The 14,294-nt window shown below is 50.1% G+C and overlaps 5 protein-coding genes across 5 annotated transcripts; 1 reads left to right on the forward strand and 4 right to left on the reverse strand.

Annotated features, from left to right (window-relative positions):
- Positions 1-645: 645 nt before the first annotated feature.
- On the forward strand, positions 646-1,711 carry TRIVIDRAFT_222127 (Hypothetical protein; the record flags this gene model as incomplete). Its single annotated transcript, XM_014101603.1, has 3 exons — positions 646-890; positions 960-1,395; positions 1,457-1,711. The coding sequence occupies 3 exons, from the start codon at positions 646-648 to the stop codon at positions 1,709-1,711; spliced, it is 936 nt and encodes a 311-aa protein (XP_013957078.1).
- Positions 1,712-2,748: 1,037 nt separating this feature from the next.
- Positions 2,749-3,423, reverse strand: TRIVIDRAFT_222128 (uncharacterized protein; the record flags this gene model as incomplete). The annotated part of the gene is made up of 3 exons (XM_014101604.1): positions 2,749-2,787; positions 2,851-2,936; positions 3,000-3,423. 3 exons carry the CDS (start codon positions 3,421-3,423, stop codon positions 2,749-2,751), a joined length of 549 nt encoding a protein of 182 aa, XP_013957079.1.
- Positions 3,424-5,154: 1,731 nt separating this feature from the next.
- Positions 5,155-5,878, reverse strand: TRIVIDRAFT_8824 (uncharacterized protein; the record flags this gene model as incomplete). Its single annotated transcript, XM_014100859.1, has 3 exons — positions 5,155-5,383; positions 5,477-5,564; positions 5,755-5,878. Coding segments are annotated over 3 exons (441 nt in total), but the record flags the coding sequence as incomplete, so codon positions are not given.
- Positions 5,879-6,958: 1,080 nt separating this feature from the next.
- On the reverse strand, positions 6,959-8,939 carry TRIVIDRAFT_28716 (uncharacterized protein; the record flags this gene model as incomplete). Its single annotated transcript, XM_014101605.1, has 7 exons — positions 6,959-7,364; positions 7,421-7,780; positions 7,836-7,941; positions 8,014-8,161; positions 8,219-8,260; positions 8,323-8,524; positions 8,590-8,939. The coding sequence occupies 7 exons, from the start codon at positions 8,937-8,939 to the stop codon at positions 6,959-6,961; spliced, it is 1,614 nt and encodes a 537-aa protein (XP_013957080.1).
- A 2,100-nt stretch (positions 8,940-11,039) lies between these two features.
- Positions 11,040-14,064, reverse strand: TRIVIDRAFT_149973 (uncharacterized protein; the record flags this gene model as incomplete). Its single annotated transcript, XM_014101606.1, has 9 exons — positions 11,040-11,240; positions 11,291-11,393; positions 11,445-11,492; positions 11,787-12,693; positions 12,770-12,924; positions 12,976-13,006; positions 13,058-13,275; positions 13,327-13,458; positions 13,493-14,064. Coding segments are annotated over 9 exons (2,367 nt in total), but the record flags the coding sequence as incomplete, so codon positions are not given.
- Between the last annotated feature and the right edge of the window lie 230 nt (positions 14,065-14,294).

The raw sequence follows: 14,294 nt of genomic DNA on the forward strand, positions 1-14,294 counted from the left end.
CAGCCCTCGCATGAGACGGCATTGATGGCTGCAGGAAGTAACTGAAGGCTGTGTCGACTACTAAAGAAGTGCCCTTTTGAGATGCTAAAACTCCCTAAGGTAGAGTGCCCTCTATTCTGGCGTTCGTTTAGCCAAGCGAGACAGAAAGGGTGGACAGACAGCCAAGCTAGGAAAGATAGATGTGAAGCGGCTGGGTCGCCAATCTACTAGTCGATGTTATTTACCCAATCGATCACACGACAGCAGTAAATAGTGCAGCTCGCTTTTGTACATCGTCATGGGGCTCGGAGGGGGAAGGCATCAACGTTTTTTCTTCAGCCGTCACTCAGCTCATACCTAAGCCCGCAAATTGTGACGTGCGTGGTGGCTTGTTGGCTGGCGTATTGTACACCAAAGCTCGCTACAATACGAAATCAACTCAGGCCCGCGATGTCAACCCTGAGGTCTGCCTTGGTGAAGCAGGTCTAGACGGGTCTGGTCCAGAGACGGTGGAGGGAAAGTTAAGACAGAAGTGGAACTGGTCAATAGCGCGAAGACACTTGCACAACACCACGCCATTTAGCTCCACGGGATAAATGCTGGCCCTCAGACGATTCGAGAGTGATCCTCATTGCAATTTGAGAAAAGTAGAACACAGTGGCCATCATGTTACTTCTCTCCACACTTCCTGGGACTGTCGTCGCTGCAGCTTTTGTTCTCTCGTTGACAACACCTGTCACAGCTCAGTCCGCTCTTCCTCCCGCCTCGAAATGTCTTGCTCCTGTAAGTTTTACCGGCTGTGATACGCTAGAATTGAAGGAAGAAGAATGCAACAACCTCCCATCGTCAGCCACCTCTTCAGATTATGCAGCTTGCTTCTGCACCCAAGAAGTGTTTGATGCCATCACCGAGTGAGCAGACCATGCCCCCTTCATCAACCTCAAGGGTAATTTCGTACTCATTTTGTTGCGACTCTATAGTTGCGAAAGTGAAACTCGTATGTGCGCACGTAGTCCTAACAACGACCACTATTACGAAGACCTTCGAACACATTGGCTCCAAACCTGCGTCCCCAAGATCACTTTTCCTCTCACTACCCCTGTCCTCTCGAACTATGGCTATAACACATTCAGCGATCTCGGCTGCACGAGTACCGCAATTTCCGCGTGTCAGAGTATGAAGTATTTCGCTAGCCAATGTTCTTCTTCCTTCGAGGGTACAACGGCATCCGGATATTATTCGTGTGCCTGTCAAGATGAGGCAGTATCCCAGGCATCGCTGTGTGAGATCTTTGGGGCGTCGTGTCTGGGACGTACTATCGTGACCTCGGCGCTCTTTATTTACCAGCATTGTGGGTTTGGAAATCCAACATCGGATCCCACGGTTGTTAGCACGATAGACTCGCCGTCTCAGCAGGTGAGTAGCAAGTCCTTTGTCGGCCGTCTTGATATGAAAACAGCTAAGTGGATTCTTCAAGACCATCACATCTGCATCGGGAACAGCGTCCACCTTTGCTGTCACCTTTACCTCAGCTCCTCCACCAATCATTGCTTCCACCCTAGTAACGCCAACAATCACAACTATTCCCACGACGACGACAACTTCATTACCTACTTCATCATCCTCTACTTCCAAAGGAGCTGCTGCCAGTAACCAAGATGCCTTGGGTCCACTAAGCTGGGGGGTTCTTCCTCTTGTGGCTCTGCAGAATCTCATGTATATTTTGAACTAAGCGGAAATTATCATCGATCTGATCGTAGTACGTGATGAATATATACTTGCCATTAACATAAAGTTGAGCAATGGTTTAGTAGTTGTTTCTCCCCAGCTGTGTGACTGATGATCAACGGCCGGTAGAGCCCGTTCGTTCTCCGGATATTAGATGATGGATACAGAATTCTGGTTTTTGTTCTTAGTGCGCTTGATGAGCACCTGTACTACGCCACTATTTAAAGCAATTCCCAGTGATCCAGACCATCGCTGCTGCGTCAGTTTGAACAATTTGCTGGTTCAAACATTGGCCATAGATCTGAACTTCCGTGGGCGAAAGACAGCATTTGCTGTATATACAAAAATTGAAGACCACCTTGTAACTACATGGGCTCGTGGTCTAGGGGTATGATTTTCGCTTCGCATGTGAAAGGTCAGGGGTTCAATTCCCCTCGGGTCCATTCGTTTTGCAGTTTTTTCCATTTTGCACTCTACAATTTTTTTTGTTTCCCATTTCCTACGCCACCAGCAAGACAACAGTTGTTCTTTCTTTCTTTCTTTTTTTTTTTTTTTCTTCTATTTGAAATCCATTCACTTCATGGTACGAAACTTGCAAATTTCATTGCCTCCAAGGTTGTATGGCACCGTGCCGGCACTATTATGGCTTCGTTTTAGCTCAGCTGTCAGAGTAGCGCCAACTTTTGACGCCTCCGGTAGAGTTGGGGTACCAAGCATCAACTTGAATGCAGCGCACAGAGAGAAAGACAATTCACATGATGACAAGGCATTCCAAAGACATTCCGAAGAATTCGTATACAAAATACTTTGATTATGGCCAAGTGTGAATATAATTAGACCAAAAACCCACGCAGCGCACAACAGCCCGCTTCATGAATCCCAGTCCCGAAGAGAAAAGACAGTGCCAGAAAGCAGCCTCAGACGAATGACCGTGATATTAGTTTGATGTCCCTCTGCCATTTCCATCATATGCTCCAACAGGCCATGTCAGGATGCTGGAAGAAGCCTTTCGCCAGCAATGAGGACACCTGTAGCGTCATCTTAGACGATGGCGTCGGTGCAGAGAATACCCAAGCCCAGCTAGATACAATCACAGGTCAGCAGACTATTAATGAGAAAAGATGTGTGGATAATAAAGCTCACCAGAGGAAGAACGCAGCACTTGGCGTCGCTGCCCTGCGCTGCGCAGATTTGCTTGAAGTCGTGCTTGCGGCTAGGCCTCTTCCTGGCTATAGTAGAAACGGAATTAGTAATGAACGGGGTAGTGCATTCGTGATGGAAACGCAACTTACGGGGCTCGCAGTCTAAATCAGCAATGTTGAGCACGCTTGCAGAACAGCACTGAGGGTTAGAATAAAGCAGAGTAGGGCACAGGTCGGAAGGATCGTTTTCTCTGTCGCCGCCATGGCCACCGCCGTCACTATCATCGCCATCATCCCCGCCGTCAGAAGGATAGCCATCCCCGTCGGTGGGAGGTTTGTCAGAGCCTCCATTGTGGTAGCCGGGAGGAGGAGGGGGCGGGTAATTGGGATCACCAGGATAGTGACCGCCGTGGTCTTTGCCGTGGTCTTTGCCGTGGTCACCTCCGTGATCACCGCCGTAGCCGACGTCACCCTTGTGCCCGTCACCGTATTCAGGAGGAGGCGGCGGGTAGGAGCTTGCGGGCACGGCAAGGGTGCCGGCGATGAAGAGAGCCGTGATTGCAAGGAGCTTCATAGTCAAAATTGGTAAGCAGTCGCCCTGAAGAATTGGTTTGAAACAAAAGAGGCAGGATTTGGGATGAGGCAGCGGAAAGGGCGTGATGGGTACGGAATTAGATTCGCAAATGGACAGATTCATCACTCATACTTATAGGTCAACAGGATATCTTCTCAGGCAACACAAAGATGCCCGTCAATTCTCGCCGAGAGAATAAGCTCATATCACAACGAGTACAGAACCAGGAAAAAAAGTTGCACAGGATGCTGGCTTACCGTTGTACTTAAATGCACGAAAACCAAGGCAGCTTTTCGTCGGGCAGCAGCCCGTGCTACCTGTATGTCCTATCCTGGATGTTTGTGCTCGCATGTCTCAAGCCTAGGCTACACGGACCTGTATCCGCGGCTGGATTAGGGTTTGATCGGGCATCGGCAGCTTAGCTCGTTCTCCTCTTTGTGTCTGTCATGGATAGCTTCAGGCGAGCTAGCCGCCCAGCTCTCCTCCCCAGTCAGCCTCGATTTGCCTGGTGATCGCGGAGTCTTAGTCCGTATATCACGATCGCCCTAACAAACCCCCTGGATGTTTGTGCGATCTTGGCCCTGGCCGAGTTAATTTAAAACTCCCGATATTGACGGTCGATCGAGCCAAGAAACACTCACGTCCTCCATCGCCCTTCCCACCGCTGTTCCGATGCAATCTCCGCGCGAGCTAGATGTCTCATTTGCTTCCGACGGAGTTATTGCCCCGTAACATCCCAGTTGGACTCTTGCATCTCTGAGAAGATAGTGTCTAGGTCATGTCGTTAGTACGACTCTGATTTCATTTTCATTCCCCATGAATGCCATTTGTAGAAAAATACGCAATGCTCAGTGAAGTGGCCGTGCGATAACTACTCTTGCTAGTCGGCATGCTGTTCAAGCTGTGACTAGCAGAGGAAACCGGTCGTGAAAAAGTATAGAGGTTTGCCAAGAACAAAATTGATCGCTAGATGCTATGATGTTGGCGTTCTGATACACGCTTTCTGAATTCCCGGACGCTGTTCAAATCTCAGCTTGCACTTTGTTCCGCTCCAAACACACCATCGGACATGGACATAATTCACTCCAGCCCATCAACATAGACCCCAAAAACGCCTCCAAAAACACTTGCAATGCCAGCGTGCCCAAGACGCCCAATGCCCCCTGTTAAAATGACCTTATCCTGGCTCATCTTATGCAGCCCCCAAGCACTAACGTGGAATCCCTTGACCGGTGAGCTGGGCAATCCGTCTCGATTGGCTGCCTCGCTTGCCTCATCTCGTTTACCATCAAGCCATCTTTTTTCCTTTTTCCCGCTACCGTAGCAATCGATGCCATCCCGAGAGCCCGTTCATTGGATTCAGTGTCTCTCCCCTCCCTCTCGGATTGCCGGATGTGCACTCTTCCTCTCAGACCGTAGGTATCTCTGTGTGCCCAACTATCGAGCTTGAATGGGACTCTTTGCTCTTTTGCTTCGACAGCTCCGTATGATGAGGCGGGATCAGATTGTATAGGACGCCCATCATGAGACCTCCCACCGCCGGCCCAAACCACCAAATCCACTGATCTAAAGGTAGCAACAAATAGATCTCGTCAGTCAACTGTAGCTGCAAATAATGGCATTTGAAGCCAAGGACTAGTTCAATCCTGGCGGTAGATTTCAGGCAGTATACTCACATGCCATGTTTTGCCGCGCAATCCCAAAGGCCAGGCACCTCGACGGGTTCATCTGCGCTCCAGCATAGCCGGGAATGATTCCGCTCGTGGAAAAAGAAACCAAGCCCAACGACGCCCCAACCAGGAGAGGGCCCATTCGGGGGCCAAACAGAGCTGCCTGTCGAGGATCGAGACCGACGCCAAAGGACAGGAAGAGGAGAACAAACGAGGCGAAGACTTCGTTGAGGTAGATTTGACCGGGGTTTGCTTGGGATGGGTCGTACCAACAGCCGCCACCTTTCAGGCTAGTAGTAAGAATAGTTGTGTATTAGCACCTCTAAATTACGTGATTTCGAAAGCCAAGGCGACGGGATTACTACATGCTGGGTCACACATACCTTGTTGCTCTTTCAGGACCCCAGACGCCCAAGAGAATTCCACCGGCGAGGGCACCACCAAGAGTCTGGCCACACATGTAAAGAATGCCTGATTGGGTAGTTTGTCAGCTGAGACTTGTCCAAGCATCCAGGCAATCAAGTTGGGCTCTTGGTGACCACATAGCAACAAGCACGTATGCATGCATAATTTACGTGGCACATTTGTATTCAGTCAAGGTAGCATCAGGCAACTGAATCACTCGGCATATCGGCAAAAAAGAATCAAAAGCAAGACATACCTCGAGGCACAGAACAGAGGCCCGTCAAAATTGCCGAAAACGAAATCATCGGATTCAAATGTCCTCCTGAAGCAGGAGCCGTCGCGTAAATAAATGTCGATAGCAGAATAATGTTGGAAATGCCAATGTAGCCGCCAACTTGCGGTGTCCCGTAGCTCTCCAGGGTAGCAGTGATCTGGCCCGACAGGAAGACCATACAACAAGTTGCAATGAACTCGACAACCTAGAAAAACCCACCCAGAAAAGTTCCGTCAGCAGCCAAGCCTCAGCCATCGAAATCCCAATTGAACTTTCCCGGGAGCATCGAAAACAACGTACAGCAGATTTCCACACAGACAGGTCAAGCCACTGGCCGATGTAATAGTCTCTGCTGCGATACCACGGAGTCAATCGCACGGCATGGGGCCGCACGCCCGGAGCAAACGAACCATCAAACGCGGCGAGATCCATTTTGGCCGTGGCAGTTCTGGGGGTTGAAGCCGCCGACTGGTCCCGAGCTCCCGTCGACTCGTTGCCGGCTGGGAGCGTCTTCTCTTGCAGCGACTCCATGGCGGATTGGAGGCGGATTGGATGCGGCTTTAAGGTCGAGGGAGTGGATAGGCGTTGTCTCTCTCCTCGTGTTCAGTGATGAGGAGGAATAGGATACCCGTTAGATATATATCCAATGCCGTTGTCAGCCAATACCAGCTAATATCAGCTACCAGCTTTGCCGGCGGACACCGACTGCAACTCAAAAGCGACGCGAAGCTCCGAATCTCCACCCGGAAGCCCTCATACGTGAATTTCAGCAGCTACTAGCATGCGGACAAGGATTCCGAATGGAGATGTTGCGCCCGGCTCCTGTTAGTAGGCTATTTAACTTTGTCCGCTCCAAGTGCTTTGGGTATAGCCTCGCTGCTGATTAAAAATGTAATCAACTCGCTGCATAATCATGACAGTTTGGCGCTAACAACCAAATGCTTACCTTCGATTGGCTGTTGAGCCCCCTTTGTCACCGTTGACAAACAAAAGTCTCAACTTGTCATAAGCACAAGGTTCCCCGTAATAGCATGTCTTTGTAAGTCGTATCAAATGTTTACCATTAAGTATATCCGAGTAGTTCATATCCAACGGCTTTGTACAAATCCTACTGGCTGCCAACCCAAGGGAATCATTGTCATCGTGTAATGAAAAAAGGACGCAGAAAAAACAGCAACGCTATGCTTTAGAATAACCACCCGACAACACTCTTTGCCTTTGCTTTCCATCCCTTTTCTTCCTCCACCTGCTCTTCGGCCGTGTGCACGTCCGTCACGAGGTCCATTTCGTCCAGGTGCACAAACTTGGTCCGCTTGATGATCTTCCAGCCGAGATACATGACCAGCATGATTGGCAGTTCAATATAAAAACTGACGAAGCTGACACCATCGAATGTTGGGCTGAAGCAGCTCCAGCCCTGGATCAGAACGAGGAATGAGTTGAGCACAACGGCAATCCAGGGGCCGTATGGGTAAGTCCAGTTCTTGAAGGGAAGCAGATGTGTCTTGCCTTGGCGGGCGATGGCGGCGCGGAAGCGGAGGGAAGTGATACCGATGGCGATCCAGCTGAGCTGATTAGAAACACCGACAAGGCTACAGATGATCCGGTTAGCGATACGTCATCGAAATGATTTGGCAACATCACATACTTTTGCAGCCACGACCAAAGCTGACCAGCGCCGATGAAGCTGGAGCCGAAGCAGAGTCCAGCGACGAAGCCTGTGGTCAAAACAGCCACCCAGGGCACCTGATGCCTGTTAAGCTTGCCAAAGAACCTGGGCGCGTGGCCCTCCATGGCCAACGTGTACAACAGTCTTGTTCCGGCGAACAGAGCGTGGTTTCCGGCAGACAAAACACTGGTTAGGATGACGGCATTGATGACACTGCCTGCAGCCTTGGCTCCAGTCATCTGGAAGACAATGGTAAAGGGCGAGGTGCGTGTTTCCTTGGAGTTGAGGTTGGGATAGTTGTAGGGGACATTGAGGCCAATGAGGAGAACGGAGAGGATACTGAAAAGCGTTAGCAATGCAATGGCGCAGGCAACAGAAAGATGGACAGTCATACTAGAAGAGGAGAATTCGCCAAAAGACATTCTTCACCACCTTGGGCATCGTCTTTGTGGGGTTCTTGGTCTCACCGGCCGTAATGGCAATCGATTCGGTACCGCCGTCTGTCGATTATTGTCAGCCGAAATGTATACAAAGCCGAGTTATAGCATGATGCTAGGTATCCGGACACTTACACGCAAAGGAGGCTGTGACGAAAACTGAAGCAAAACCGCCAATACCGCCGACGAACGGGGCACCAGGGATATGCCAGTATTCAGCGCCAATGTATCGACCCTCAGCGTTGCCACCGCAGTTGACAACAATACCCATGACAATGAAAACCTGGAAGCATGTTAGTTTGCTTGCTGTAGATTTGCAGTACTCCATCTGATTACTTACGACAATGGTAATGACTTTGAGCAAACTGAGCCAGTACTCCAGCTATTGGTTTTTCTCGTTAGTCAAGGTGACACGATTTGAACAGGGTTGCTGTGCTTCTTTACCTCGCCGTATGCGCGCACGCTAACGATGTTGACAACAATCAAGACAAACCAGAATATCAGACTAAGCGCCCACCCGGGAAAGTTGTCGGTCCAGTATTGAAGAATCAGTTGCAGCGCGACTAGGTCAGATGCAGTCGAGACGGCGTCGTTGAACCAGTAATTCCACGTCAGTGCAAAGCCAAAGGCGTCATCAACAAAGCGACTAAACACAGGTTGCCCTGTCAGCAAATACGAAGACATCGAATCCAGAAGGTGAAGATTGCCTACCCCGCAAATGTACAGAAACTGCCTGCTACTGGTAAAAACGCGGCCATCTCTCCCAAGCTGAGCATTGTGACGAAGACAATGAAGCCGACGATGAAGTAGCAGATGAGAATGGAAGCCGGGCCACCAGTTGCCAGCGACTTGCCCGTTCCGAGAAAGAGACCTGTTCCAATGGTGCCTCCAATGGCAATCATCTGAACCTGGCGTGCAGACAGAGAGCGGCGGAGACGGTCCTGGAGAATGTGTGTTGACCCCTCAAGATCGTCGTTTGGCACGCCCTGGGTATCGTCATGCCCCTTCTTGCCATCGTATGGCGTCTGCTCATCGCCGAGGTAGTCCTGGCGATAACCCATTGTGATTTTCTCAACGGAGATGATTCAATTTGGTATATGAGAAAAGAGAATGTAACCAAAAAGAGGAGAGGGATTTGCAGCGTGACTTGTGATGCTTCGTGTGAACGTGACGGGCTTCCAGAATGAGTCCGATGCTGGCGGCTTGGCACCGGCTGTGGCGTCGCTATCCGCTGTATTGAAATCAACAGCCCTGCAAGCAAGCCGCTAACTGTCAACTCGCTTTCAGTGCAAGGCAACACAGCAGAAGAAAAGCTGTGGACAAGAGAAAGTGGAAAGCAAAGGATCAACGACACGGCGATGATGCAGATGAAGTAGGTTCCTGCTTCTTGCATCCATTAGCGTCTTCGAGAAGAAAAGAACCATGCCATTATCTAATGCAAACCCATCCAAACTGAGAAAAATCTGGTGATGGCTGTGTGAGAGCCTTCCGCGAGCGGACTTGGCCGCTGTACTAGGCAATTGCGTGCTCGAGAGAATTCCCCACTGGGGAGCCAGAGCGAGATAGAGCCTCCAATGAGGCGTGGCGAGAAGCTCTTTAGTGAATGACGAAGCCCGGATAAGGCTTGACAGGGCAGGCATTACATTGGCAGCCCTGGCGTTCGAGAGCGCGAGCGAGAATCTCAATGCAGCGTTAATTTAGTCGAGGTGTGCAACTGCCGCAGGTGATCTGCTGTTAGCTGAAGCTTCTCCTGCACCCCGGACATGGCCAGCAACTCGCGCCTCGACACTTTTAGCCCAGCGTATGTAATCGTAAGGCGCCAGCTGGGCTAATGGGGCCGAGGCAAATCAGCTCCGCTGTTGCAAATTGTCGCTGTCTCTTGGTGGGGACGGCATGGCGATGCGTCTAGATGCTCCATCAGTCCAGGTCAACTCGCACGTCTCAGAGGACTCACCGCGCTAATCAAGGACCAAGGCGCTTTCTCGGCGTTGGCTTCCGAGTCATGGAGCCGCTCGTCACCAAAAGCTGACAGATGGAAGAGCTTTCGTTGCCACAGGCATCTGTGCGCCTACTAGCTGGCTGTGGCCAAGCAAGTGTGCAAGCGAAGGAGTCGATGCTCATAGCGAGGGTTGATTGCACCATCGCATCGGTGCTGCTTCTGGGTTTGATGGCTGGTAGAGAGAGGCCCGGCAATGTTGAAGTAGATAGTTTCGTGAGTTGTTGCAGTTGCACAAAGAAGCGGTTCAGTAGAGTTGAAAAATATGAAGGTGTTTTGATGAAAGGAAAATCCTTATCTGTGTATCGAGCCCTCGCTTCTCTTGTTCCTTCCCTCCTCGAGGCCATCAATCTCTTCTGATCGATAAGGTCTCGCACCATCGTTCTGCTGGAAATCCTCGTAGCATCTACAAAGTTTTCTAGCGCCCGTCCAGCTGCAAACTCAGGTACAGGTCCCCTAAAGAGGCGCCACAGCCATAGCGCCACAGTCATGTTATCAGCTCTATCAGCCCCACCGGCTTCCAGCTTTTCAATGTTCTCGACAATTTCCAACCCCCAAACTCGAGATTCACGATTTGACATCATCTCTCCGCACGGCTCAATGATGTAATCCTGGGGGCGAACCAGATTGCCCCATTCATCGAGTTTGTCCATTTGTTCCACATCACGCAATAAACGAAGAGAAGCTGATTGATTATTCATAGTGCCTGCGTACCATTTTCTGCTTTTGGCCCCGCGATGGCGCCTTGCTCCACTCTCCGAATTCTCCATCAATTTCCCCCGATCCCGACCTCCGTGTTACGAGCCGCTCGGCTGCCGGCCTGATGCCGCCAAGAAGCACAGAGCTCCCTATCCACCGGCTCGTCTGTCGTGATGCCGCCATCGACGCAGCTATCCTGACAAAAGTCGGATCAGCGGCATCTGGAGCTTCTCAAGCTCACCGACGATGCCGACAGCAGATAGACGTGACTCAAGCGCCTTGATGAATATGATGACCTCTTCGGCAAGATGTGGAAGTTGATTGCAAGCAAGTACGATCAATTGTCAGTTTATTGATAATTCCTCTCCAATTGTTTTTTTAACCTGATCCATCTCTTCATATATGATCAATTTGGCCCATTATTCCAGATCTCGCATCTCCTTCTTGAATCCTCATTGTTATTACCCTACTGCGCTCTGTATCTATCCGGTACTAAAGCAGTAAACGCAGTCGCTATAGCTGCATCAGACAGACCATTCTGTACCAATATGTTACACCAATCACTTACCTGCAGTGTTCCTAAGCTATCGTCCATGCGCCCACCGTCATGAGGCGAGAGCAGGACTCCGGCAAGGTTTTTCTTGGACTCTTGCAATTCCATGACATGCTACCACATTCGTAAGCATATGACTGTCAGTTTACATGCAATGGACTGACCTCTTCGAATGAATCCCGCATATAAAACCGCACAGTCGTCACTTCTTGCGCCTGGCCGATTCGGTGAATGCGCGCGAGAGCTTGCTCTTCGAGAGTTGGGTTCCTGTTGGTGAATAAGCATGGCTACAGACACTTGTTTTGGTCTTAAACTAACCAGTGTGGCTCCATGAGATACGCTCGCGAAGCCACAGTAAGCGTGAGACTATGAAATGTCAGTTATAGTGGACGGAATGATTCGGCTAGGGGGTCACTTGCCCAACTGCACCACATGATAGTGTGAGCAACATGACGCGGAGACTCGGATCTGCCTTGAAGTTTTCTATAACGGATTGCCGATCCTTTTGGGGCACTTTGCCGTCGAAGCGGATACTGGAGAGAGATGCTTGATCGAGGCCAGCTTTGACAACGTCAAGGGTAAGTCTCCAGGTGGAAAACACAACGCTAAGACGCATTAGCAACTACCATTCGGTGACTGGTAAGACCAGGGAGAATATACCATTTAGTGCCTGGAGGCAGGGACTTGATATCAGCGACTAGGGCCTTCACCTTGGATGGCAGTCCAGTGGAAGGAAATTTTATCTGCGGCGAGGTGAGACTTGAGACATCCTCAAAGACACTCGTGCTTGTAGACACTGGTGCTATTGGACATGATGGCTTGTGGCGGCAGACAGCTATACGGCTAGCCCGGCCCATCTTGTGCATGCAGTCGCCACAAACAAATCTCAAGCAACGGGAAAACTCTGGACTTGTGTGCGTTGGGTTTGATTCATCAAAAAGAGCCTCGGACAGTTCTAGGGTTGATGAGCATTGTGCGCAGACGATTGGACCCATCCCTCGTTGAACGTTGAACGTCTCCTGAGCGACACTGGCCCAATCAGTGGCTTCAGCTGTCAATTGCTGGAGATCTTGGTGCCTTGAGTGATAATGAATGCCCAAGTCGCAGACAAGTCGTAGTGATTCAATCTGCTGTAGAACGTTGACGAAGCCGCCTGCACGCGACGCTTCCGAGTTATTTTGAAGCACCTCCTCGATTTTCGTGGCAGCCTGCTCACGTATCTCCTCATATAGCGCTTTTTCCTCGCGACTGAAATCGACAGGGCATCGCATATCTCTTCTTTGGGGAAGATTAATTGTTGCTTTGGGCCTACGGAGCAACAGACAGGCCGAAAGATGCTTTAACCGCCTTACGGCTTCCTCATCCCCTCCGGACTTCCAGAGGCGGGATATATCAGCATCGAACACCTTAGGATCGGTATAAGGGTGAGCTCTGATGAATCTGAGGAGCGTCGCAAGATCGCCGAGACGATTCTGGATCGGTGTACCGGTGACAGCCCACCGGGAGATGGAGTCGAGAGCGCATACTGCCTGAGCCATCCTCGAATTCCCATTTCGGATATAATGCGCTGTTAATGTTAGTCTTGTGGATTTACAACAGGCTTCATATCAGCCTACCTTCGTCCAGAACTATTCTTCGCCAACGAATTGAGAAAAGAATGGAATTTCCAGTCTTCCACTCGGCAGATACGGTGTGATATGTGGTCAAAACCACGTTTACGGAATCGAGCTCATATTTGTCAACAAATTTCTTTTTCCCATAATGGCAACGCCATTCCATGCTACCCGCTACAACGTGCCTACTCAAATGTTAGTCGCATATACAAGCAAGTATGCATCGAGAAACATACTCTGTCAGCTGCTCTTCCCAGGTGCCTAGAACTAGTACAGGTCAGCCGGTGGCAACACTCAGTGTCGTTTCTATGGACCTACGCGGTGGAGGTACAACTATGAGAGTGGTGGGGACAGCATAGTTTCCCTCATCATCAATCGACATGTAGGCCTCGCCGTTCGTATTGGTGTCGAGGTCTGTTGCTGCTAGAGCAATCATGGTTAACGTTTTCCCAAGGCCCATTGGATCAGCGATGATGCCTCCATAAAACTGTGGAGGTGCTTCAGACTGGTAAGTAGAGGAAATCTTGTTCACAAAACTATATTGAATATTAACTTTATTGTATTGCTGAGTCGTGGGTAATACTCACATTCGCCCCTGGTCTCTATCTACCATTCCCCATATATCCGAAGGATGAGCGTCGAAAGCCCATCCCTTCTCTCGGCGGAGGAGGAATGTCAATGCTTTCTTTTGGTGGCTGGAACTCGTCAATTTACAGTAACTGAAGAGTGATTCCAACAGTGGTGGCCACCTACCTTTGGAGAGTTGCCTGTATTGCCTTTGGCTGCGGAGTCTCCGCCAGCTCAACATTGCTGCTTAGCATATCTAGCAACTCAGGTCCTTCTGTGATATCCTGAAGGTAAGACGATGTGTTCGTATGAGATACGACTTGAGAAAGCAAGAGACACGAGTCAAAGTCATCCGATGACAATCGGTGAGGGTTGCAGTATTTGACGTCCATATGGCATGCTCGGGGATCCTGGAGGTACACCCCATACTCCTGGAACCAGATTCCAAGCTGCTCAAATAGCTCCCAGGGACCGTATACGGTAATATCCAGGACACAAGGAACCTGTGCAGAACTTCCGCAAGATTTACGCGTTGAAAGCCCGCTATGTGGGCTACAAGACGTGTGGAGATTTATCGTTGGTTCATCAAGAAGGCCCTGAATCATCTGTCCATGGTCTGACAGAATCATTCCTTTCACGCGTGGATCATCTATTGCGCTGAAACTTGCTGACGAGTTTAGTTGAACTTCATACACTGGCGGGACTTTTTCCGAATTTGGGGTTTCGCATCTCCCAGAGACACCTGAGATCTGTAACGGTTAGTCTAGAGTCAATTTTCACGACTATTTTAACCTGCTCACCGTGCCGAAGCAAACCATTACCCCCTGACCCGTGTTGGGCTGGGGTACTGCAGTGTTATCGTTATTCTGTGTGACATCTTCAACAACGGCCGTAGGAAGAAGGCTCGAAGACTCTTCCAGAAAGATCGGGGGTTGTAATGAACCCGCTGGATATGACTCAAAAGATGTTTGAAGCAATCCCGTTGGCG

This window comes from Trichoderma virens (assembly GCF_000170995.1).
Source record: "Trichoderma virens Gv29-8 chromosome Unknown TRIVIscaffold_6, whole genome shotgun sequence".
Classification (NCBI taxonomy): domain Eukaryota; kingdom Fungi; phylum Ascomycota; class Sordariomycetes; order Hypocreales; family Hypocreaceae; genus Trichoderma; species Trichoderma virens.